We start from the raw sequence: 26496 nt of genomic DNA on the forward strand, positions 1-26496 counted from the left end.
ATAGAGAAAAAAATGTGGTGACAAACATTCTTCGAAAAATTATTTCACTGTGATAAACTTATAAAACATAAGTTTTACACTCACGACACAGAACACTCTCCTAGCCATGTTCTCGTAGAAACTAGTAGCTATTATTCTCACATCCCTTTCCTGTAAAAAAAAGATAAAAAGTGCATTTTGAAAATGGGCAGTTCAGAACTATACTTCATATTTTGTTTTAATTACTTGCAAACTAGCGTCCCCCAAAGAGTCGACTATCGTGGCAAAATTACTTACCAAAACAGAGCGGGGAAAATGGAAAGTGACCTTATGTAAACCATGAAACATTTAAAGGGATGCTGCAGTGAATTAAAATAAAACAGTTAATTTTGCTGTCATTTATTTCTGACATATGTATTGAACATCAACGAAATGTGTTTTGTTTTTTCCCCGACATATCTCACTTGCGTAATTAGCGAATAAGTCATGCCCCCCCCTTTTGTGGATTGTTACCGCCCCCCCTATCATCGACGTCACGTCGGGAATTCAAACATATCGTCGGCAAAAAGAGTCTGGTCCCTAACTACACGCGCCTAGGTACCAGGCCACACAGTGCACACGTCTCTATATGCACACAGCGACGGCTCGGGTTCCCGACATGACGTCACGTTTATGCAAATGAAGGCTCCCTTTTAGGGGCGGGGTGGGTTCCGCTAATCTCTTGAAAACCATTTTAAAAATACTTGGGCATTTAATAAAAAATATAACAAAATATTTCAGGTTAAAAAAGACATGTTTAATCGTTTAAATTATTTTAAAAAACACTGCAGCCACCCTTTAAACTTTACCAAACAAACGAGATGACGAGACAGTGTAAACAAAATTACATAATTGGTTAAAAAAAAAATTACATGAAACTAAATTGATATCACGAATTAAATAAATTAACTATAAACATGACCCCTTCCACTTCTGATATAAACAAGATAATCTACTGGGAGTGTACTAAATAAAGTCTTGATGAACATAATGTTGACAAAGACCTTTTGAAGGCAGTGGACACTATTGGTAATTACTCAAAATAATTGTTAGCATAAAACCTTACTTGGTGACGAGTAATGAGGAGAGACTGGTAGTATAAAATATTATGAGAAACGGCTCCCTCTGAAGTGAAGTACTTTTTGAGAAAAAAATGTTTTCCACGAATTTGATTTCGAGACCTCGGATTTAGAATTTGAGGTCTCGAAATCAAGATCTGAAAGCACACAACTTCGTGTGAAAAGGGTTATTTTTCTTTCATTATTATGTCGCAACTTGGATGACCGATTGAGCTCAAATTTTCACAGGTTTGTCATTTTCATTAATAATGTTGAGATACAGCAAGTGAGAAGACTTGTCTTTGAGAATTATAGTGTCCACTGTCTTTAAAACTGTCACGGTGTAGTCTAGTTAAGTCTAATTTTACACGATGAATTGATAAAACGATTAATTTATTATGAATGTATTATTAGTATTACCTTTAGAAGAACCATAGCTTCATAAGGGTCGGTAAGAAAACTCTCTCCGATTATAATAGAGAAGTTGAACAACGCCGACTCTTCCCGAAGCTGATTGATTCGCTGCAAGGTAATAAATTATATAGCTTTCAATTGTGTGGAATATTACTTGAGGAGTCCATCAAGCGAGTCAGGGGCCGATTTCACAAAGATTGGGACTAAACGAGTAACTCGTCCTAACCAAAAGGTCAGCCACTTTGAAAGTGACTTTCTGTTGCTATTGGCTTTCCCTGCCAGGGTTCTTGTCTTTTGTTTTGTCTGGGTAGTGTTTTTTGTTCCACCCCCACTGGAGGTGTTTCCTACACAATCCTTGTATCTGCCCGCGGCCAGGCCAGGTTTCTCAGTAATTAGCTAATGTTTTTACATATTTGTATTCTCATTACAACAATGGGATTGCTTTTACCTGTAAATCTTTGATGTGCAATTCTGTAATACATGTTTATGTTTTTCATGTTTGCTGGCAAACAAAATGAAATGAAATGAAATGCAAAAAACACTTGTCTTAACTCTTTGTGAAATCCACCCCTGAAAGTCATTGGTGTTCCACCTTCTGGTGTTTCAGCCCCTTCCCACTACACTACCACCCCCCCCCCCTCGGCTGCCTCCTTCATTTCGCGGCTCTTGCTCTGTGTGGATTGTATAATATATTAGATAGTATTTATAATATATGTTAAATTTACATCGGGGATAAAGAATATTAATTTTGGTTTTAACCCATACACTGTATGCTCAGTACTTTCCCCGAGTCCTAAGAAAAAAATATCACAGGCATAATTCCTCAGGTGTTTCAATACCGAAAACATGTCAGGCAAAATTTGACATCACAAGTCCTTAGTGCTCAATTCTTAGGAATTTCTAGCACAGATCTTCACTGTTCACATTAAATATAAAATCAATGCAGTGTTGAATAAATTGTGTTTCTTTATTTTATGTAACACTCATTTTTTATTTTTCCCAATGTGACATTTTAAAATTTCTTTTAACCAGGTTTAGTTTTCCCCAAAAATTCATCATACAATTACAGAGAAAGGACCACACCTTGCTCTATGATAAAATTAAGGAAAAGGTGATTTCCTCACTCACCTTTTTGGACAAAAAATATATATCTTTTAGCTTTTAGGTGAATCTTTAAGATCACAAAAAAAAACCACACATTTGATTGATCGGGATTGTAAACATTTCATTTTAGATAGAAATTAATCCATCTATCAGTGCAATGTGTAGATACAATTAGAGGTGGCTCATTCACCCATATTTACAACTATTACTTATCACTTATTCCTTCCCAAGTACCACCCTCGGGGGACACATTCAAATAAATATACGTTGAGGCAAAACTCTCTGCGTACCAAATTTAATTCTCTTAATCACACATTTCGGTAGAACAATTTAGTGTACATTGTTGGCTTAAGCAAGGCGTAGTGCAATAGTGAGCACAAAATTTGATTTGATCCTTTCACTTTCATTGTTATTTTTCTCAAATATTTTTTTTTTCCTAATACCGATCTGGTTGGTTTAGGGACGAGGGATTTGTTTTGATTGGGTGTGTATGCACATGGTATTTTTACACTCCAAATTCTAGATGATAACAAAGCATATAATATATGTTAAATTTGCATCGGGGATAAAGAATATTAATTTGGTTTTTACCCATACACCGATGTGTGTTAGCACTGTATACTTAGTACTTTCCCGAGTCCTGTAAAAAAAATATCACAGGAATTTTTCATAGGACTCGGGAAAGTATACCGTGCTAACACACATCGGTGTATAGGTAAAAACCAAAATTAATATTCTTTATCCCCGATGCAAATTTAACATCTATTATATCGTTGCGGTACCCGCTGCCAAAACATAGGATTCGAACTGCCTCTAGCTACCGGGCAACCTCGGTAGTCTAGTTGGTAAGACACTGCTCTAGAATTGCAAGGGTCGTCGGTTCGAATCCCACCCGAGTAACATGCCTGTGATATTCTTTTCACAAGACTCGGGAAAGTACTGAGTGTGCAGTGCTAACACACATCGGTGTATGGGTAAAAACCAAAATTAATAACAAAGCAAAAAGTAACCAAAGTACGGGCAGTTTTTGCCACAAGTCTCACTGTTAAAATTCACATCCTACTGCGTTTATGTGAGTAAGTATTTACATGGGTTAATTGTTTTTCTCTGTCCTTGCTCTGTTATGCTCTTACCCTCTGCCCATTTTGGGGGGACTAGCAAAAGTGTATTCCAATATTTTATTCCAATATGTCTATTGATTTTTGTTTTAGTTCTTTAGACTTTTGGATGTTTGGTAACCATTTTAGTTGACGATATTAAACAAAATTGTGAAGTGTTTGTTTTGCAAAAGGAAGGCTATTTGAAATCACAACATAGACAGGTACACTTTGTGCTGGCAAATTCAAGACACTGGTACAGCGCAACCTGCATACCAATTGAACACTCGCTGACTGTAATTGTTGCGTGGAGTTGATTCACAATATTGCTTTATTAACAACAATTTTATAAAAAGCCCATTACAAGGATGCACTCCATCTCGGTTGGCCTACTTCTTTGGTCATTACATCTGTAACAATGATAGTGTTTCTAGATTTGAATAATGCGTTATTCCCAATTGTTTGATAATTATTAGGATGCAATAAAATCGAGTAGGCCCTACTTTTTAAAATAAAGTTTTGTTAGATGGGCTTATTTTTTAATTGTATTCGCCAAACTGAAGTGAACATGAAAAGCAAACTTGCCCTGTTGAGTACTCGGCTACGGTTTCAAGCGGATTACATATTTAACTTATAGCATTTCATAACACTGTTTTGGTAATAAACAATGCACTTTGTTTATGAGACTGCCCATAAAGCTTAAAGGCAGTAATTATCAGCATAAAACCTCACTTGGTAACAAGTAATGGGGAGAGGTTGATATAGTGTAAAACATTGTGAGAAACGGCTCCCTCTGAAGTGACGTAGTTTTCGAGAAAGAAGTAATTTTCCACGAATTGGATTTCGAGACCTCAAATTTAGAATTTGAGGTCTCGAAATCAAGCATCTGAAAGCTCACAACTTCGTGTGACAAGGGTGATTTTCTTTTATAGTTATCTCGCAACTCCGAGGATCAATCGAGCTCAATTTTTCACAGGTTAATTATTTTATGCATATGTTGAGATACACCAAGTGAGAAGACTGGTGTTTGACAATTACCAATAGTGTCCAGTATCTTTAAGTGGTTTCTCGTTGTAGGTATAGTTCAAGGAACACGTTGCCTTGAATCTGTCGAGTTGTTCGTTAAAAAGCGTTTGAAACCGTTTGTTATGAAATGCAAATGGTTGAATAGATCATTAAAAAGTAGAATATAATGATCTACACAAACATGCCTTTTGTGGAGTCAATTTTGACTCCATAAAATGGCCGACCGTGTTAGTTCGCGACGTAAAAGGAAAACCGTGCAACTTTGAGTGATACTAATTTTTGTGTGTGGATCATTATATGGTATTTTAAAATAGTTTTCTAACCAAATGCATTTCATAACAAACGGTTTCAATTGAAGCTTTTAAAAGACCAACTCGTCCGATCCAAGGCAACGTGTTCCTTTTTTAATTCAAAGATTACATACTCCCCTGTGTGGTTCCGTAGCTTCATGTAGCGTAGCAATTCGTTTCCAGCCGAACTGGCTGACAATCTGAGCTTGCGCAGAGCCGAAAGCCGCTGAGGATACGACCATTCGATAGACATGTGGGTATCTCTCATGGTCAGTCAGGATAGGTGCTGATGCGCCTGGGGAGATCTCAAACAAATAAAAACAACAAAAAACTCATTTTAAGTCAAAACTGCATGAGTAAAACAACAAAGCTTGTTATTCATACCGTGAAGTATCCTGGTTAAAATGTTGATGTAGGCTTAATGCTCCAACGTCAGCACCGTGTTGACATTGGTCCGGCCATGTCGCGTTTACACTGTGTGTGATATCGCGGTGATTCCGCTGTGTTAAACCATGGAGGCATTCTCCATAGTTAAACAGAAGTTTTCTGCAGTTGGGCCCAATTTCATGGCTCTGCTTACCGTATAAGCAATCGGCTGACGGAAGAGGAATGGATATGCTTAAGTCAAGCGTATTTCACATACCAGCACTCACACTCCATAATAGATTGCACCAGCGAACATCTACGGCTTCAAATGTTCCCGGGCCCTAAAGCTCCAGACCCCGCCGTAAATGTTATGACTTACAATGCCCCCCCCCCCATCTTTCAAGACAGATTGACGCCCGTGGTCACCCTAGTGTCGCACTTATACCTAATTTAGCATTTCCATTAGAGCATGGGTGTTATTATGGGCAAATGTTGTACATACACACAAGCGAAAAACTCTTAATATACGACACGCCACCACAAAGCAGTTTGCAAATTGCTAATTTTAATACACGAAATGTATTTTATTTTAACCGTTACAAGGAACTTTTAAAAAAAAATTATATTATATCACGAGGTGGGTACTTTAAGGTGCCTGTACTTTATTTCTAACCAAAAACACAATGTCCACAGATTTACATTCAACTTACACAGTTTGAAGATGGTGATAGTAAAAGGTTGTATAATAGGCTAATGTATCGATGGCGGCACTCAAATTGAATAGAACTATAATTATAACAATAAATTGTTTGTGTCTGTACCCATAGCCATTATTATATAATGTTAAATTCTCACTAAAAATCATTGTTATGCTACACTTACGGTATACACTAAAAAAAAACTCAAGAGTTGAATTCAACACTTAATTGCATGCGTTCGGTGAGTGACTACACTTCGAAAGTGTTGGATCCGTTTTGTTGGTTTTATCTAGCATTTTACATTTGTGATCCAACGCATAAAGGGTTATTTCAACAATTGAAGTGTTATTTCAAAAAAAATTCAAATATATCCCTTTGAATTGTTGGATTAGCTTTACGTTAAACTGGCACTTTTATTGTTGACCGATTACTTTAAAACCCTAGATTTAACATGTGAAATGCTGGATTCTACACTTTCAAGGTGTAGCCACTCACCTGCTCAATGCAAAAGTGTTGAATTCAACCCTTTCGCGCTAAGCACTAAGGAATAATATACAAAGTGTACTGTGCCTACTCTTAATGGGCTTACTGCAACAGTTTGATCAATTATACTGTTAATTAACATAATTTTCCCGCGTTTTCCTGGATCCTTCCCTCGACCCCTTTCTCATCTTTTTTTCTATAAATGGATATGTATTTGTTTGTACTTGTTGTATGCCTCTGAAAAAGGTATAATGGTTTGGATTGAAAGTTAAGGCCATCTACCCCACTCATTATGTGATATGGATACATTATAGATTACTGGCATGACTGTCATTCCGTCAAGGTCACCTTCTTAAAAGATCAGGCACAATAACTGTTTTCATATTGCAGCGAAATATTCAGTGCAAATTAGCAGTATACTAATCATTATTATTACTGATAACGGTTAAAAGAAACTCCAATTGTCCATTGGCAATCTTGTTGCGAGTATAGGCTTGAAGCAAATAGCATTAATTTGATACAGAACCCAAGAGAGGATTAGCTCACGAACTCAATATTCGAAAAGCTACGGAATCCCCCAAAGTAAAAAAAAAAAAAAAGGAAAAAAAAACAAAAAAAAAACCAAGGGAACATTGACAAAAGTCATAACTTTTACCTAAATACAATTCTTATAGTTTCAACAATCTCATCCTTGTTTTTAGCTACTTTGTACAAGGAGCTATATGACACTGGTCCGTCCCACTATTTATACACGTTCGGGCTGGTCCGTCCCACTATTTATACACATTCGTGCTGGTCCGTCCCACTATTTATACACGTTCGGGCTGGTCCGTCCCACTATTTATACACGTTCGGGCTAAAATATGACACAGTAAGGGGCCTAATGACCAATATTCCACTTCAATTTGTTTCATATGTGCATGAATGTATATCATACCGATGACAATTCTACGATGTATACATACCTCGACAAGATTCCATTGGCCAACAACTTCTGCAAGGACCGTAGTCATTGAAGACATTAGCGGGCCGTAGATAGCGACTTTAACTGGTGGTGTATACAGAAACTCAAAAAGCCTGTTGAGCGCACTCGGTACGTTTTGCTGAAGAAAAACAGGTGAAAAAAATAAGCAATTGTTTTGAATTTTACTATTTTGTTTTGTCGGCCACTAAAAATAGTGTAAAGACTACTAGTCTTGTCAGTGATGAGTCGTTAACCAACGGTTCATTTAAAGGTAATACTAGAAGTCTACTGGGCCAGCGCCAGTTGGTGCCAGTTTGCGCCAATGCAATTTACTGTGGCGCCTAGTGTCGCCAATAATGTGCCTAGTGGCGTGTAGTGGCTCAAACTGCCTCCCAACTGGCTCGTGGTGGCCCGTAACGGCACCAAATTTGAATGTGGCGGCAAGAAAATTTCAAAATGTTTGAAATTTTCGTCGCGCCACTTGCATCGAGCAATCAGCGCCAAGTGTCCGCCAAGTGGCACCAAATGGCGCGAACATATCGCCCTTTGGCGCAACCAATCCGCCTATTGGAATCCACTGGAATGTTGCGCCAATGAGATTTCGCGCCACCATTTAAATTATATTTGTTATAATTCCTGCAATATTAATGCAAAGGTTCATATTACTGACCGAAGAGTGAAATTCATTTTAATGATTGAAAATATTAACAAGATCATCTGTAGATTAGAATGAATTTCAATCTGAAACTTTGAGAGTTTGTTATATTAATGCATTGAGTTACATGCGGCTTGTGTTGGAAACCTGAGTTACTTTGTTTAGAGATAAAATCCACAATGTTTTGTACGATACAAGCCTTCTCCTAAAGCGTGTACAGAGAGAGTCGTTTGGTCGTATATCTTTGTGGCCAGCCGATTTAATATGTATACGACGAAGCTGCGATGTCGAGGACGTTCTTGACAAAGTCCAAGGAATAAATCAGAATCAAGGTTATTACATAACCGTCGCATGGTCATGGGTGCTAGTAATGAGTTTCTTTTGTAATCATTGCAGGTTGCTTTAAAAATGCCGTATAATGTCAACACATGATCAAATAAATCTCGCTTCAAGGTTGAGGCAGTTGTCTGTAATTCAGTTATAAAAATGAAGGAAACCCATTACAATGAAAAAACAACAAACATTTATTGTTTAGTGCTATTAAGCGAAGGCCGTGAAATAAGGAACAGAAAATAAAGACTTGGTAAAGTAAGTGCACTTGAAGGCAACAATTGAAACACACTTTTAACAGTGTGCACTAGATAGCATATATTGAAGTCTAGCATTATTTAAAAATCGCAATAATGATTTGGGACGGTGGGTCAAACCGGTCAATCTCGGTTGAGATTATCCGAGAAAGTTTGCGATTCGGACCCGCTGTGGTATAGACCATGTGAACATTGTTTACAATTAGTGTGCATTCTTTGGATTTTCTGGCAGGCAAGATACTGCACTGGTCCTATGGGAAAGTTTAAATTTTGTGTAATATCTGTAGGACCAATAAAAATTGAATTGAATTGAATTGAATAATGTTCTATCCAATATTAAAAGTATATAGCTGGACACTTTCTGAGATGTGCCCCCTTTCATCGTATCAAAAGTTGAAAAGAATACGGTGCAATCTTCATTAAATATTGGATGTAATGTTTTCTTCCATTAGGTTGTGTACAAATAATGCCTGCAGGAAGTCCAGGCTCTGTGGCTCTTTTGTAAACATGTCACAGTAACATCGTTTATGTTCATAGTTTAGCCCATTACAAGAGTATTACAAGTTTTTATCCAGTGAAAACTCAGCTAAGGTTTTATGGAGTAAAACGGAAATGTTGGATGTCGTCATTATAACTTTAAATAATAGCACAAGCATAAGAAGAAAAAAACATTCGGCTACCATAAAAGCCCTCGTTATCCCTCGTTATCTTCTCACTAATTGCACGTAGTTACGAAATGGTGATTTGTAATAATACAGACTGCATGGAATGGTTAACCGATGAGCTTTGCTTAATTAGCTTAATGACCATTTTAGTCACCGGCGATTCAGTAAGCGAAGAGGTTTGGGTAATTGATGCATATAATATCAGTGCATGAAACAAACCTTTAAAGTCACCTGGAAATAAATAATTTTTTTCAAACATTAGAGTGTTTATGAACAATAAAATAGTTTTTTGAGTAATTGTTTGTAACGATTTATTATGTTTAAAACATAGATAAAGTTGTTTGGGGTGACTCCGCCTACCCCCCCCCCCCCTTTTGTGACTTCAATCGAGGCAAACTTTGCCTCGATCGAACATCAAACACACATACGCGCAAGTACATGCAAAACCTAGTGTCGACCACGTGTATTGCTGCTGGATGCAGCAAAACAACTAAAGATGGGGTCAGTTTGCAAAGCGGTCCAGCAAAGTGTTTCCAGCGCTGTGCAGCAAACACTTCGAGCAGTCGTGCTTCGAGAATCCGGAACACACCACACATGACGAACCTAAAGGAGCATTTGCCTACGTGAAAAAATCTGGTATTGTTTTTAGCTTGCGCCAAACGTCACTGTCTTTTGTTGGCACTGCCTGCGATTCACCGTGCTGGGTAATCCGAGTCTGCTCCGTGACCGTAGTTCTGTATGTAGGCATGATACCGATCAGGTACCCAGACGTAGTGTACGGGGCCAGACTACACTTTTCTCTTCAAATATCGCGCCTCGAATAACATCACGAACAACGCCCTCTCGGGTCGGGCCTACTTTTAAACTTGTAAATAAAATGGAAACTATTTTTTTAGAACCTCAGTTAACCGTTTATTCATATTCCACTAATCAAAACACATATTTTAGTGACAAAAGCTTTGTTTTGACAAAATACCACTTCCAGGTGACTTTAAAACATGAAACATAGATCAGTACTGATTCCTACGACAAATGTTTAATTTTACACCAACAAATTAATGTGGATAACTTTAAAAAAATACCTGATGTATCACCCTTTGTTTTTTTGTTTTTCGGGTTTTTTTTTCTTCTCCAAATATCACAATAAAACATATGAAAGGGAACAAAGGGTGATGAGAGGAGGGCACCAGGAAAAAGCCTAGGCTTATACAGAGCCTGGACCCTTTAGAATATAAATTAATTGGTTTTAGTTTATAACAATAACAGTGTTGATTGATGAAATGAAAGTACAGTGAAAGGTATAATGCAAATAGCAAAAATAGCACAAAACAACGTTTAGAGTCGATAACAAAAAGGAAAATTAACAGAACAGATTTAGGAAATTACAAGACTAGATCAAAATTGGAATGGAAAATCATGATACGCGTGTAGTGACCGCGGTGCCTTTTTAAACGATACTGGATTTAAGTAGGTTTTTCAAGTATTTTTTTAAGCTGTGCACAAGTTGTTTAAGTAATGTAACTTTGATGACAGGTGCTACCGAAATGAGAACTGTCGAATAAAGCAAGAGGTAAAAAGTTAACGTAAATGCTTATCCATCCCTCAAACTAGCGATTGCAGAAAATAATATAGGTGTGTTTGAGAAAACGTAACGAAGAAAGATGTGATCTCCACTGATGACCCCGCGTTTGTTTCGCGTCTCGTTTTTCCCCTTGGGTTGAGCTGGCTTGAACGCGATTGGCGATTAGCAATGACGTTAAGATCCACAGGCAATAGCCAACGCTTTGGCGCGGTACATGACTTCTATACGAATAGAATCACAAGTTTAGCCGAGTAAAAACTTTATATTATTTTTTATTGATTTATAACGAATCTGTCTAAAGGATAAAAAAGATCATTCATAAATACCTCAGACAGTTTCGCTATTCATATTGGTGGAGAGCGCGTCACGTAGGTGTTTAAACCTTTGTTTAAAACCGGTTGTGAGCGGAGACTCCGCGCTAGTCTTGATGCAAGACGTTTCTTGTTACGGGCGATGCAGGCCGGGCGCTGTCGGTGAGTTGGCCGCGCTGAGTGTGAAAGGAAAACCAGCGAATTATGCACCAAGACTATACGCGCATGTCCGTACATGTACATGTAACATGTATACTGACATACCATGGAGGTTGAAACATACAGAGCTCAAGCACTCGGAAATGGTGAAGTTTTACAGAGTTTCTTACTTTATTACGCCTTTTAACCAAAAAGGTATTCATGAATGGGAATCAAAGTGTTGGGAATCAAAGTGTTGGGAATCAAAGTTGAATCGGTTTTCAACTAGTGGTTTAAACCCGCCGAGGCCTGGTTCTTGATAATTTACCTCGACTTCGTCTTGGTAAAATTATCAAGAATATAATAGTAATAATAAGAAGAAGAATTGAGATAAACAAAAAGTACAACTACTTAAAGTACAGTATCTTATTATACCAAAGTTAATTGAGGGAGAATTTTGACTAGAAGAAGGAATAATATTGCAATCTGACTTTTAGAAAATTTTATTTGTCGGATATTTTTTGTTTGAAATTTGTGTATTTATGAATTTGGGTAGATCAGCAATGTTCCCATAGTCATTTTTCGAGTGTTTAAAACATTATTGTTATTTCAATGTCTTAAGATTCATTGCGTGTTTAGATCATGCCATACGTACACGCGAGTGAATTTTTAAAGGCTACGAATAATGAATATAATATGAAAACTTAAACTGTAATGTCGAACTGTGTTGGCAAGTACGTAAAGTATAATCATGAACTACAAGAAACGTAAAGAATAAAGGGTTTGAAGATGGCCGTCCCCATTCAAAGTAATTCGGTGACTTGGTTACATTAAGTATTTACTAGGTCGAAAGACCTTAACATAACACATTTTCTTTAGCTCAAAACCCTGTATTATTTTGTAAGGAATGTAGGTCTAAACCTACAGGCAAAAAGAACCTTTTCAATAAGTAGGAAATAAGACTAAAAGCTGAGGGAACTCACAGACATGCTCGAATTAGGAGAGTACATCAAATTATATACCCTAGTCAAATATGCCAGTTTTCAGCAAAGTCGCTATAACCCAGTTACGTTAAGTGGCCTCGTCTGGGTGTGTGTGTGGATGCGGGTTGGGGGGGGGGTGTTCGTTGTTGCCCAAAGGAAGTTTGGCTCAGTGTGTGCCGGTGTAAATAGTTAAATGATTGTGATTGGGCATGCTAGACAGCCTGTCCCTGGTAGACCCGCTATAGGCTCGAAGTGATTGCGAACGCTAGCCTTAGGCAGATCCCCACTAGATATGGAGAATCGTAACCCTGGGCGGGAAAGAGATTGGTCCGTGAGAGGATCACAGTGGGCATCCTCTCAGATGATCACAGTGGGCCTCCTCTCAGATGATCACAGTGGGCCTCCTCTCAGATGATCACAGTGGGCATCCTCTCACATGATCACAGTGGGCATCCTCTCAGATGATCACAGTGGGCATCCTCTCAGATGATCACAGTGGGCCTCCTCTCAGATGATCACAGTGGGCATCCTCTCAGATGATCACAGTGGGCATCCTCTCAGATGATCAAAGTGGGCCTCCTCTCAGATGATCACAGTGGGCATCCTCTCAGATGATCACAGTGGGCATCCTCTCAGATGATCACAGTGGGCATCCTCTCAGATGATCAAAGTGGGCCTCCTCTCAGATGATCACAGTGGGCATCCTCTCAGATGATCACAGTGGGCCTCCTCTCAGATGATTACAGTGGGCCTCCTCTCAGATGATCACAGTGGGCATCCCCTTCAGCTGATCACAGTGGGCCTCCTCTCAGATGATCACAGTGGGCATCCTCTCAGATGATCACAGTGGGCTCCCTCTCAGAGAGTAAGGATTCAGCGTGAGTTGTATACTCTCCCTGTGTATCACTACACAAGTTGTATGGGAGGGGATAGGCCTTACAGCCCACCTTAAAGGGTCTATGTACTTTTTCCTAACACAAAAAACAATGCCACAGATTTACATTAAGCTTACACAGTTTGTGAAGAATTATGATAGTAGAAAGCTTCCCTTGAAATTTTACTTACTGAGGTGCTGTACTTTTTTTTAAATTTGTAAAAATAAAAATTAAAATTGTCTCAGTTTTACCTTTTAAAAACCAGTTATGCTATGATCACCTCAGTAAGTAATATTTGAAGGGAAGCTTTCCACTATCATTATCTTCAAACCCTATGGACATTTTGAAAAAAAAATACCCAATCCTTAAAGGATAAGTTCCGCGAACTCTACCACAGTTCAGCTTTGTGTAAATGACCATCAGGATGTTGTCTTGAGTCAGAGAAACGACATTGACAAAAATCGGTACTAAGCCAACAACTGTTTTCGAAATATATTTTACAGGTGGAATGCCAAATGTATAAAGAAGTATGCAGTGCTGATGGGTTTTCAAGCCAATGGCATAAAGCTTCTTAGAGTAAGTTTTACTATATGTTTTATTTTTTCCTGGGTGGACATACGCTCCGGAGCTTCGTTGATATCTCAAAAGCGCAACTTTTTGAAATGAAGTTTTCACGGGTTGGTTGGTTTCACTGTGACTCTGTTCAGACAAACATTCACCCTGGAACAGACTTCAAGTGATCCCGAACAACAAGCCTACCGTCGCTGTTGTTAAATAACAGAAATGCTGGAGAGCAGAGAGAAAGTCCAACTGTTTCTTACGCGAACTCTCAATATTTAAAGGCAGTGGACACTATTGGTAATTGTCAAAAACTAGCCTTCACAGTTGGTGTATCTCAACATATGCATAAAATAACAAACCTGTGAAAATTTTAGCTCAATCGGTCATTAAAGTAGAAAACACCCTTGTCACACGAAGTTGTGTGCGTTTAGATGGTTGATTTCGAGACCGCAAGTTCTAAATCTGAGGTTTTGAAATCATATTCGTGGAAAATTACTCCTTTCTCGAAAACTATGGCACTTCAGAGGGAGCGGTTTCTCACAATGTTTTATACATATCATATTTTATACATATTTTATATCAACCTCTCCCCATTACTCGTATTCAAGAAAGGTTTTATGCCAATAATTATTTTGAGTTATTACCAATAGTGTCCACTGCCTTTAATTGGTCAATTTGGAAAATTTAAAACTGCTTCCACGATAACCTTCTTTCCCAAACTTAACAGTTTAAACACCAGCCTGTTTAGTACAGCCTAGTTGCGTGTTAAATTTGGTTTGCTCAGTTTTGGCTTGAATATAATTACACTATTAATAAAGACGTAGGCCAATAACTTATAAGAGTCAGTTCAGGTAACTAATTGACATAGTTGCTAACGGTCAAAAAAAGATGTTTTTGTATACTTTGTGTGTGGAAGGGCCTTGGGGTGCTAGTAAACAAAATTGCATTTTTAATTCTATATATAGCCCGTTGCCATGGTTACGGCTCATTTAGTTTTTTGGCCATTTTAGGCCGATTTTGGGGTCTGAAAAACTGTTTTTTAGCTCATAATTATTTACAACTTCACCCCACCAAAATGCAAAATTATTTCAAAAAACCTTTTATATCACAACAAAGTATCATCCTTGGCCTTCCTTGAGAAAATAAATTATTGCTTTAAATATCACCCTTATGCTGTTTTTGCATCATGCATTACAGTATGTTTTTAGAATTTGCAAAATCAACATTTTTACCCTATTTTTGGACCCCAAAATATCAACCTGCCAGGGGTCTCAAAAAATTTTCCTTTTGGCTGTGGTTAGGGCCAACATTGGTCTTTTCATATCTGGTGAGAAAAACTTGGGCAATTGTATCCTGTTGTGACAGTACTGCCTCAAAACTAGACTTTTTTCCCCAAAACGTAAAAAATGCCCTTTTAAGGGTCTTTTCACATTGACATATGTGTCAACGGTTAAGGAATATTTTTCTAATACTTTGTGGATGGTGGGGACTTGGGGTCAAAATAAACAAAAGTTACATTTCAAATCATATTATAACACGTTGCCATGGTAACAGCTCATTTGTGCTAAGGCCACTTTAAGCCGATTTCGGGGTCTGAAAAACTGTTTTTTTAGTTATATTTACAACTGTACCCCACCAAAAAACAAAAGTATTTCATAAAACCTTTTCCATCACTACAAATTATCATCTTTGGCTTTACTTGAGACAAAAAATTATTGCTATAAATTTCACCCTTGTGCTATTTTTTAGAACGTGCCTTAGAGTATATTTTTAGAACTTGCAAACTCACCATTTTTACCATATTTTTGCCCTCAAAATTTCATTTTTTGTCAGGGGTCTCAGAATATTTTCCTTTCGGTTTTGATTAGGGCCAAAATTGGTCTTTTTATTTCTGGTAAGAAAAAATTGGGCAATTGTATCCTGATGTAACAGTATTGTCCCAAAAATAGACCCTTTCCCCCAAAAAAACATAGAGAAATGCATTTTAAAATATTTGCTTCATTTTGAATTTACAAAATTAAGAAGTAATATTTGCTTCATTTTGAATTTACAATATTAAGAAGTAATAATTCCATCAATCTGGCAGCTTTTCGTAAGCACTCTGTAGGCTTAGTGCATTACCCAACATTGATCAGGACTTGTTGATGACCTAAATCTTAGAATTTGCCCCGCCCCGGCGCCCCACCCCGGCCCCGCCCCAATCATATTTCTTGACATTGCATAAAACAAAGTTTTCAGTGTGAACAGCGCCTCTTTTTGAAAGTCACATTTGTTAATTCCCCTTGCACATCATGTAGAGTAAGAAAGTTTGTGCTGTCTTAATTTTTATTTGTTCTCAGAATATTTCTCATTTGGTTGTGATTGGGCTATCATTGTGGTTTGCATGTCTGCTGGGGCGAAACACTTTGGTTTATTGTAACTGTTGTGACACTTCTGCCTCAAACAGGTAATTTACAAAAAAAAAAAAAAAAAAATGCATTAGGAAGTTATCCCTGACTTTGAATTGATAAAACACAAAAACGAGCATGCTTGTTAAAAAATCTGGCACTGTTTCCATGCTCTTTATGTAACAAATACAAAGTTTTTATTAAAACATAAGTCATAACCATGCTTTGCCACTGAGAGTTCTTGTTTTGTCATGACTACTTTACCAAGTTGTACAGGTATGATTCACATTGCAAGAAAGGAAGTGGTGCGATGAGCATTCTTTCCAAGTTGTTTATACATGGCCTTATAACAGTCTCCTTGGTCCCTGCCCACTACCAAACTAAACATGTTCATCCCCATCAGAACAAAGAGGCTCTAAAAGTGAGCAAATACTGTATCCAAAGTATCTAAATTGCCATTCACCGGCTTTAGCCTCCTGTAAGCATTTCCCCAATCCATGGTGGGGTTCCTGTCAATTGTACTGTTGCAAACAATAAGAGTTGGTTTATTTATAGTGATAAACAATTCAGCAGGTAATGTTTGACAATTTTTTTTTTTCTCAGAGACGTATATAACAATTATGAATTAGTAAGATAGTGAATGGAAAAAGTAATCAGACTAGCCTGAATAAACTGTTGTCACTGCAATTGCATCTTACTTATTTGTGTTGAGCAGGTTCAAGTATTTACAACTTCTTTCAATGTTGTTTCATTAAAGGAACACGTTGCCTTGGATCGGTCGAGTTGGTCTTTGAAAAGCGTTTGTAAACGTTTATTACAAAATGCATGATTAGAAAGATATTTTAAAAGTAGAATTTAATGATCCACACAAGTATCACTCAAAAACATCTTTCAAACCATATGCATTTTATAACAAACGGTTACAAACGTATTTCAAAGACCAACTTGACCGATCCCAGGCAACGTGTTCCTTTTAAATGATCTCATACGCTCATCTTGCAAATCGTTAGTATCATTGTTTTTAATAAGATCTTGGCAAACTTTTTCCAATACTTATATTGTTTATGATCTCTATCTCTATGAAAAGTTTTACATTTGGTAGCAGGCAGGGACCAAGGAGAGTAGGCCCTGTATTAAAGACAACTTGTAAACACTCTACTTGCAATGGGAATCATACCTGTACAATAGGTAAAGTAGTCAAAACAAGAACTATCAGTGGGCAAAGCATTGGGTATGGCTCGGTTGGATACCATTATGTTTAAATAAAAACTTTGTATTCATTACTCAAAGGGCATGGAAACAGTGCCAGATGTTTAACAAGCATGCATTGTTTTTGGAAAAATTACTATATTTAAAGCCATTGGACCCTTTCTCTCCATACCATCCGTTCGAACTAAATCTTTCGGTTCAAGGACTTTCTCTAATGCCGTCCCCCAACTCTGGAACTCTCTTCCCGGCTACATCCGCTCTCCACAGAGCATAGAACAATTCAAAACTCTGCTTAAATCACATTTGTTTTCTATTGCCTACTGTTCAGTTTAATCCTTTTGTTTGCTTATTGTTAGTGTGTTTTTTGTTAATTGGTTGCTTTTTATTTGCTTATTGTGTTTGTAAAGCGCATTGGTATTTCCTTCAGTTATGCAATGCGCTATGTAAGAATTAGCTATTATTATTATTATTATTATTATTATTTCGGTACAGAAAAAAATAATAAAAGTTCACAGATTTACAAGTTACTTACAGGGTTTACAGAAGGTAATGGTGAAAGACTTCTCTTGAAATATTATTCCATGAAACGCTTTACTTTTAGAGAAAACATTTAAACAATATCAATTCTCGATATCGAGAATTACGGATTTATTTTAAACACATGTCATGACACAGCGAACAAAAAAAAAAAATGAGCCGTAACCATGTCATGGCCAAAAAACAAAATGAGCCGTAACCATGGCAACGGGCTTTTCATAGAATTAAAAATGCCCTTCCACCCACACAGTATTAAAAAAAAATCATTTTTTGGCCGTGAGCAACTATGTCAATTATTTACCTGAACTGACTTATAAGACAAACTTACAAGGAAAGTCCAGTTATGTTATCAAAAAGGGGCAGACATTTTGAAACAAATACAAGGGATATATAGACATAGGTCCAGCATTTTTATTCAATTTAAACTCAAAATTAAAAAAAAATCCATGGTATAAATTTTTTGCTGAAACTTCAAAACAAATCCAAAATTTTGGTCCAAAATGCTGAACTTAGGCTACCCCGTTTTGATTATTTCCACTACGGGTTCAAATTGGAAAAAAAGTGCTTGACTGCCCCTCTTGATTTTGTTTCAATTTAAGTCCAAATAGGAAAATTATGTGTTTTATTAACTTTGGGGTCAACTTTGATGAAAATGCTGGACTACAATCTTGAGATTGATTCAATATGTTTGACCCAAATTTGATAAAAAGCTTGGACTCACGCCTTGTGTTTTCTAAGGTTTCGGACCAAATCTCATAAAAATGCTGAATTTACCCCATTTGTCTTTAAATTTGGGGGCAAAATTAAATAAATATGTTGTTATTATCACAACTCGACCGATCCCAAGGCAACGTGTTCCTTTAAAAGGACTTAAATTCGCTAATTGCGCCACAGAGCATCTAGTATATATATGCAAATACTTCTGGGGCAAGACAATGTACACCAATTTGTCCTGTTTCGTAACCATGAAACTTATTGCAGTAGCTTCTCCGGGCCGCCATTGCTACATTTATTGTAGCCTTTACTTTTGCCAGTATGGATTCACAATGAATATACTTCAAGTATGCCCATGCTATACTTATTGCAACCTATACTTCTGTCATATATCTATTCAGTATGAAAACTCTTCAATTTTTTTCATGCTATATTTATTATAATCTTTATATACTTCTGCCAAAATATATTCACAATGAACATTTTTCAAATGTTCCAAAGCTATACTTATTGTACCCTATACTTCTGCCAATACTTATCCACTATGAGTATTCCTCAAGTTAGTGTTCCCGTGCTATATTTATTGTAACCCATACTTCTTCCATTATTTATTCACAATGAGCGTTCTTCAAGTGCTCCCATGCTATATTTATTATAACCTATATATTTCTGACATTACTTATTCACAATGATCATTTTTCACTAGTGCTCACTAGTGCTCCCATTCTTTATTGACTGTAGCCTACTTCTGAATCTGAAGGTCACCGAACAAAAGTCAAGGTCGAGTTCACTGTCGATCTGTATAATTATTATCCGATCTGAGTGTGTGAATCTTTCAATGAGGTGTGTGTTATGTAGCACTATAGGCCCAGCAATCAGTTGTACTCTGTGGAAGTATACTTTCTTCTAAACGAATCTCGTTCCTCAGCCTAGTCCAAAACTAGGACCACGGTTTGTTTACAAACCGGATACAATATGTATACCTGTCACAATACTTTTTGGTATTTTATTTTAATTGCCTGGACACTGTTTTATGTTATCGTGATTAATCGATCTGATATCTGGGCTCAATCAATTTTCTGGGTCAAAACACAGTTCAGTTGTTATTGCCAAAATCGTTTAGTCTTTTTTTGGCATTATTTTAGAAGAATTTGCACAGTTATACAAACAAATTGGACTCATTCGGGAACCGACTTCCATTCGTCCTGCACATTCTTGTTGATGGTAGTTTTAGAGCGTTGAGCTCTCAACTGCGCGCTCTGAACTGCGCGCTTGGATTGGGAGGGGTTGATCATGGTTTGGGTCTCGTACTGGCCCGTGTCGACAGACAGGCACCTCTAAACCATCATTTATGGGAAATTAATGCTTGGGCAATTTTGTGTGATTTTCTTTATATGCATTGTTAACGAACCGAAGCTAGGTTTTATTTTAAATAGTTTTACTTAGCGCTGAAACAGACATTTTGAAGAATGGATTCTACAGGATATTGCAAGGCGTTGCCGGGACAACGACGTGCTACGTTAATCGCCATTTTAATTATAATCTTGACGTTAAAATGTGAAGTGGAACTGAGGGTCAGCTTTAAAAATATTAAATTACCAAGATTTCTAAATTTAGATTTTATTTATTCAAACCATATTAAATGGGTGAAATGTATGGGGAAAAGAACATCGCATTACTTTATTGTCCTCAAATACTCTAGTGTCGCAATACACGCCGTAGCTGCTGGAGGTGCCCGGAAGGAAGTCTAGAGATTCTGGAAAAACCTCGTCTCTGGAGGTCAACTTATACCTATTGGACGAGTGACCTCGAGTGACCTCTGTCGTGTTCAAGCAAAATGTTGTCATAACGTTAAAGGGTGGGGCAGAGGGGTTGATTTCCCCTAATGTTCAACAAATCAGTTAAAAACATGAAATTGATAATAAAACTAGTATGCGGTTAGTATTGTTTTGCTTTCTCTGTCTAATAATTTTTGTTCTTTCTTATGTTCGTATTCAGGTCCGTCGATTTATATTAAGGGAATCAATACAATGATGTAATATCATAGATGCGACTTCAGCACAGGCACATTAATTTTACCAGGTGTGCTGGGTTGTAAGCACGTCGGCTTGATCCAATGTCATGTAACAAAACAAAACAGAAAACAGGCAAGAGCGCGGCGCTAAAATAGTGGATTTCAACTTTGAATGACTGAATGTGTTATAATTCTTTTGATTGGATAACGATTAATCTTTTGGAACAAATGCATTAATTGGTAGCAAAGGAGGGTTGTATTATTCTTGAAGCACACCAGTCCGTCCAAATCGGAGGTGCTAAATCAACCACAGCACCCACACCAAAAGCTAGCATAGTGGGTGAATTATATACTATTAGCCTGTAATAAAAACTACTAAAATTTCAACGGTGAAATTGCTTTGTAAACGTCTCTTTTAAAAAATGTGTACTTTGTGGAAGTGTCGTAAAAAAACAAACAGTGCACTTATCGAAAAGAGAATGGGTTCGCCCAGTGTTCTTGACTGTGGTACCTTGTAAACCCTTTATAAGATACTACTGCACATAATTTATTTGGGTCTCATTCATAAATTCAATAACGTATCTTTAATTACACTGCATGGAAACTATTAGTAATTGTCAAAGACCAGTCTTCTTACTTGGTGTATCTCAACTTATGCATAAAAAACCAACCTGTGACAATTTGAGCTAGTTTGGTCGTCGAAGTTGCGAGATAATAATGAAAGGAAAAAAAACACCCTTTTCACATGATGTTGTGTGCTTTCAGCTGCTTGATTTCGAGACCTCAAAATCTAATTCTGAGGTCTCGAAATAAAATTCGTGGAAAATTATTTTTTTCTTGAAAACTAAGTCACTTCAGAGGGAGCCGTTTCTGTCAATGTGTTGTACTATCAACCTCCCCCCATGACTCGTTACAAACGAAGGTTGTATGCTAATACCGGTAAATATTTTGAGTAATTACCAATAGTGTCTACTGCCTATATAATGTAAAATGAATATATACTAAGTGCCTTGAGTACCTTGTTGGTCGATACGTGCGCTATATAAGACTATATTGTTATTATGTTACCATAACGAGTAGCATTGACCTTTTGTTGAGTACGCAGTCATGATACGAGTTTAGTGTCACTAACTATTCACTAAACTTACCTCTGTATCTGCCCATTCCAACACAAGCTCATAGTCTGCCAGCACATCGCTTCTATTATTGATATCTTCAACAGCTCGTTTTGAACCAACGAAAGAGGTTCGACCAAACTCCCGACTTGAACCACCAGAGAGCGGGAGAAGGCCCCCGATGTACAGCGGCGTTCGGACACCCTGGACGGGTAGCAAACTGATGACCACAATCACACTCAGTAAAGCTACCCACAAATTGGTCGTCATCTTGTGATTTTCCTTCACGGATAAAATATGAAACGAGCACATATGTTGGAGCTACAACGTCGATTCAGCTTTTAAATCAACATTGACGTACAAATTAAACCATCAATCACATTAACCCGTGGTTTTACATTTTTATGGATTGTGTATTACGGTATCAATTCGGTGACTGTCAGACCATTCCATTTCATTCGTTGGTATTAAAATGTCCACAGCAGTGAGCGTGAGCATTAGGCCTTTGCGTGACGATTTACTTCTGCGTAAGCTATCGAGCTCTTCAAAAACCAAACATAACACGAAATTTTACTGACTAAAAAAGGAGGCTTGCTATCATCACAGAGCCTCCGTGGTCAAGACAAAGACATCGTTGCTGGTTTATCCAGTACTGCCAATTAATTTTCGGATACTCAATTTGTGTGTTTTCGTAATAGTGTTTTATTTTCCCGTCAATGCGTCCACTTATGACCAGTCCTATTATTTTCAGCTGCCGACCCTCAGAAGTTGTTTTAAATTGTAATTACCTTACTTGTGACCTTTTATTTCCAAGTCCCGTTTAAAAAACGAAGGTCGCTTCATTAGGGGCAGGTTTAACATGAGCTACTGCCAGTAAAGCTCCCCACGTACCGGTAAATCTCAGGTCTCCTATAGGCACGCATTTCCAAGTCCCGTTTAAAAACGAAGGTCGCTTCATTAGGGGCAGGTTTAACATGAGCTACTGCCAGTAAAGCTCCCCCACGTACCGGTAAATCTCAGGTCTCCTATAGGCACGCATGCAGGTTGTCGTTCTCGGGTTTGTCACGCGTTTTAGCTAATCGGAGTCAACCAGTATATTAGTAAAGTTTATATAACACTCAAGCAGATCCTTGCCATTTGATTGGAGGATTGTCCGTCACGTGATAGCAAATAAAAGTACCATTGCACGCTGAGTCACTCTCCGTGCTTTTTCGTTCCATCCGAAAAGTACCATTGCACGCTGGCAGCGTGCAATGGTACTTTTCGGATGGAACGAAAAAGCCGAGTAAAAACATCACTGCGTGCGCGTGTCTTTGGTAACGCAGCAGGTGTTCTGCAAGAAGGCATAGTAAAATTACTAGCATTCGGCTTCTACAGTTGAAATTGTTTGTTTTGAAAGTTGTATCTTTCAATCAAAATTACAAGGTTCTACTTGGATGTTATATAAAACAAATAATGAATGTTTTTCATTCGTGCAATGGTGCGAATATGTTCATTCGTTGAAAGCTGGAATGTTCCATTCAACTCGGCTCCGCCTCGTTGAATAGAACATTCCATCTTTCAACTCATGAACATATTCGCACCATTGCACTCATAAACATTCATTATGTGTATAATAGTGGACGGCCGACATTCATAACGGGAAAACTTGCCGTGTTTTTGTCATTTTACGTACGAAGCTCTTTTTAAAATTTGAGTTGCACCGATTTTATTTAAACATAACTACATGTTTATAGACACTGGACACCTTTGGTAGTTCTCAAAGGCGATTCTTCTCACTTGGTGTATCTCAGTTTATGCACGAAAGAACAAACCTGTGAAAATTTGAGCTCAATTGGTCGTCGATGTTGCGAGATAAATATGGAACAGAAAAACACCCTTGTCACACGAAGTTGTGTGCTTTCAGCAAAATCTCATTCTGAGGTCTCGAAATCAAGTTCAAATATTTCAGTGGAAAACGACTTCTTTCTCGCAAACTATACGTTCAGAGGGAGCCGTTTCTCACAATATTTTAAATTATCATGCTTGTTACCAAGAAAAGCTTTATGCTATCAATTATTTTGAGTAAATACCAAAAGTGACCACTGCCTTTAATAAGTTGTCAGGGTAACGTACAACAGAGTAATTATAACACCAAAATCAGCCTAAAACGAGAGCTCATTACATTGCCAGCAGTGCTTGGAACACGTCGTCGGTAACTACACATCCCTCAAAAGACCCGCTGTTATCCAACACTTGGGAGGATCATCTTTTCGATGTTACCTAAGAATATGATACTTCTCATTGCTATGCGTTCATCCTGCATGCGTCCATTGCTAAGCGCACATTTACTGCACAGTGGTGTACCACAACTGACGTCACATGGATTACACAGAGAAAGATTTTATCACGGGCTTTTCTTTAGCAAAACTCAAAGTTTTGCGAAAACTATGAGTTACTTAATATGGTAATTACTCAAGTTAATTGTCAGCATAAACCTTTTCTCGTTCATTGTTCCACTCCATCATTAAAATAACGTACAGGTGAGACCACTAAATAGTTCAGGTAAGGAAGGTCTCCCTTAGTGTATACAGCAGTATGTTGACTCTTACTTTGCAATCCCCTTTTCAATAATATTCATCAAGGTTATATCCACAACTTCTTTAAAGACACTGCTGGACACCCATAACTGCCAAAGACCAGTCTTCTCACTTGGTGTATCTCCACATATGCATAAAATAACAAACCTGTGAAAAATTGAGCTCAATTGGTCGTTGAAGTTGCGAGATATTAATGAAAGAAAGAACATCCACACGACACATGAAGTTGTGATGTGCTTCCGATTGCTTGATTTCCTTATGAGGTTTCGAAATCAAATTCGTGGAAAATTACTTCTTTCTGGGAAAACTACGTTCCTTCAGAGGGAGCCGTTTCTCACAATGTTTTATACTACCAACCTCTCCACATTACACGTTACGTTTTATGCTAATAATTATTTTGAGTAGTTACCAATAGTGTCCACTGCCTTTAAAAGCCGCCTTCGGTATCATACATACTTCTGCCTTTCAACAAAAATATTAGCATAAAACCATACTTGGAAACGAGCAATGGCTCGGAGCTGTTGATCATACAGCATTATGAGAAACGGACACCTAAAGGGGGGGGGGGGGGGGGCTAAAGGTCTATGCCATTAAAGCGCCAACAAGAAAAACATTTCAAACCCGTGCATTACGGATTCCACAATCCGTTGGTCAGCAGTTCGTTGAACAAGTTTGCAACCCCTGTAGTAAATGATTCGCAATCCTTAGTAACTGTTTTCGTAATACATTGCCGGAAAAGTTATAAAGGCAATCGGGAAATTTGTGGGGCACTATACCTCACTTCAACCACGAAAGGGTCGTTTAAGCCTAGTCACACAAACGGTTGCCGTGGTATCCGTTGACGTCTGGCAACAACATTGTTATCATTTCAAACAATTGTGAATATCCCCAGTCCTTATGTTATGTTACGTATATATGTTTCGATGTATAAGTAATAATAACCTAAGCATCTATATAGCGTACTTCTGTCAGTAAGTACGTAAAGTACTTATACTGTTGATTTTGAAGAGGCCACGAGAGTGTTATAAAACATTCAACGAAATATATAAATGGCAGCGGTATCCAGCTCGTAACTCGAGTTTTCTGATGAGAGTTTCTTTAAAGGCACTGGGCACTTTTGGTGAATTGTTGTCAAAGACAGTATTTTCACTTTGTGTATACCAACCAAAGCATGCATACAAGACACATCTGTGCAACTTGACTACATATCGAATCCGCAAGAGATTACAAAATAAAAATATATATATTTGTTTAAACCTAGGTGCACTCATGTAATTGTGTGCTTCCAGATGCCCAATATTTAAAGGCTTCAGACCTGAAGTCTTTGAATTTTATTTGAGTGGGAAATTAAAAGCTTCTCAAAAACTAGGTTACTTCAGAGGGAACCATGTCTCATCTCACAATGCTTTTAACATCAGTTCTCTTCGTTGCTCAATATGTAAGGTTTTTATGCAAGCAGTTGTTTTGAGTAATAACCTACAGTGTCAGGTGCCTTTAAAGTGAAGATATAATAATTCAGAGATGCTAGAAGATAATTGATAAATATATTCTTACAAGTAGACTGTTGTAGATGCGGGAGTCTACAACCAAAACCCTGTGCGGGGTGAATAGTTGCGCGCCTTGTTACCAATTATCATCAATGTTATATTTTGGAAAGCTGTAGGTCTATTTGACTGAATAGCCATACAACAGTTTTTTTTATAAAATGCATATGGATAGAAAGATGTTGTAAAAGTAGAATACAATGATCCACCCAGCATGCCTCGAAATTGCACGGTTTTCCTTTTTCTTCGTCGACTAACACGGTCGGCCATTTATGGGAGTCAAATTTTTGACTCCAGTCCCATACATGGCCGACCGTGTTAGTTCGCAAAGTACAAGGAAAACCACGCAATTCGAGGCAAATTTGCGTGGATCATTGTATTCTACTTTTACAACATCTTTCTAACCATATACATTTTATGACAAACGGTTACAAACTCTTTTTATAGACCAACTCGGCCGATCCAAGGCAACGTGTTCCTTTAATGTCCTTTGCTGACGTAGTTCTGAGCAGGCGCACATCA

General features: G+C 37.7%; 1 protein-coding gene across 1 annotated transcript; it reads right to left on the reverse strand.

Annotated features, from left to right (window-relative positions):
• Window positions 1–39: 39 nt before the first annotated feature.
• On the reverse strand, window positions 40–22121 carry LOC117299606 (gamma-aminobutyric acid type B receptor subunit 1-like). Its single transcript, XM_033783155.1, has 5 exons — window positions 21885–22121; window positions 7520–7657; window positions 5142–5312; window positions 1497–1598; window positions 40–150 (listed from the first exon to the last, which is right to left on the reverse strand). Exons 1-5 carry the CDS (start codon window positions 22119–22121, stop codon window positions 40–42), a joined length of 759 nt encoding a protein of 252 aa, XP_033639046.1.
• Window positions 22122–26496: the final 4375 nt, after the last annotated feature.

Source organism: Asterias rubens, chromosome 14 (genome assembly GCF_902459465.1).
Source record: "Asterias rubens chromosome 14, eAstRub1.3, whole genome shotgun sequence".
NCBI classification, from domain to species: domain Eukaryota; kingdom Metazoa; phylum Echinodermata; class Asteroidea; order Forcipulatida; family Asteriidae; genus Asterias; species Asterias rubens.

Excerpts from the sequence above, each read along its gene's own strand:
- LOC117299606 (XM_033783155.1), bottom strand. The coding sequence starts at position 22,121 with ATGACGACCAATTTGTGGGTAGCTTTACTGAGTGTGATTGTGGTCATC. Across the intron at positions 1,599-5,141 it reads CTACGGAACCACACAGGGGA|CGAATCAATCAGCTTCGGGA; the intron begins GTATGTAATCTT and ends ATTACCTTGCAG. Across the intron at positions 151-1,496 it reads AAGCTATGGTTCTTCTAAAG|GAAAGGGATGTGAGAATAAT; the intron begins GTAATACTAATA and ends TTTTTTTTACAG.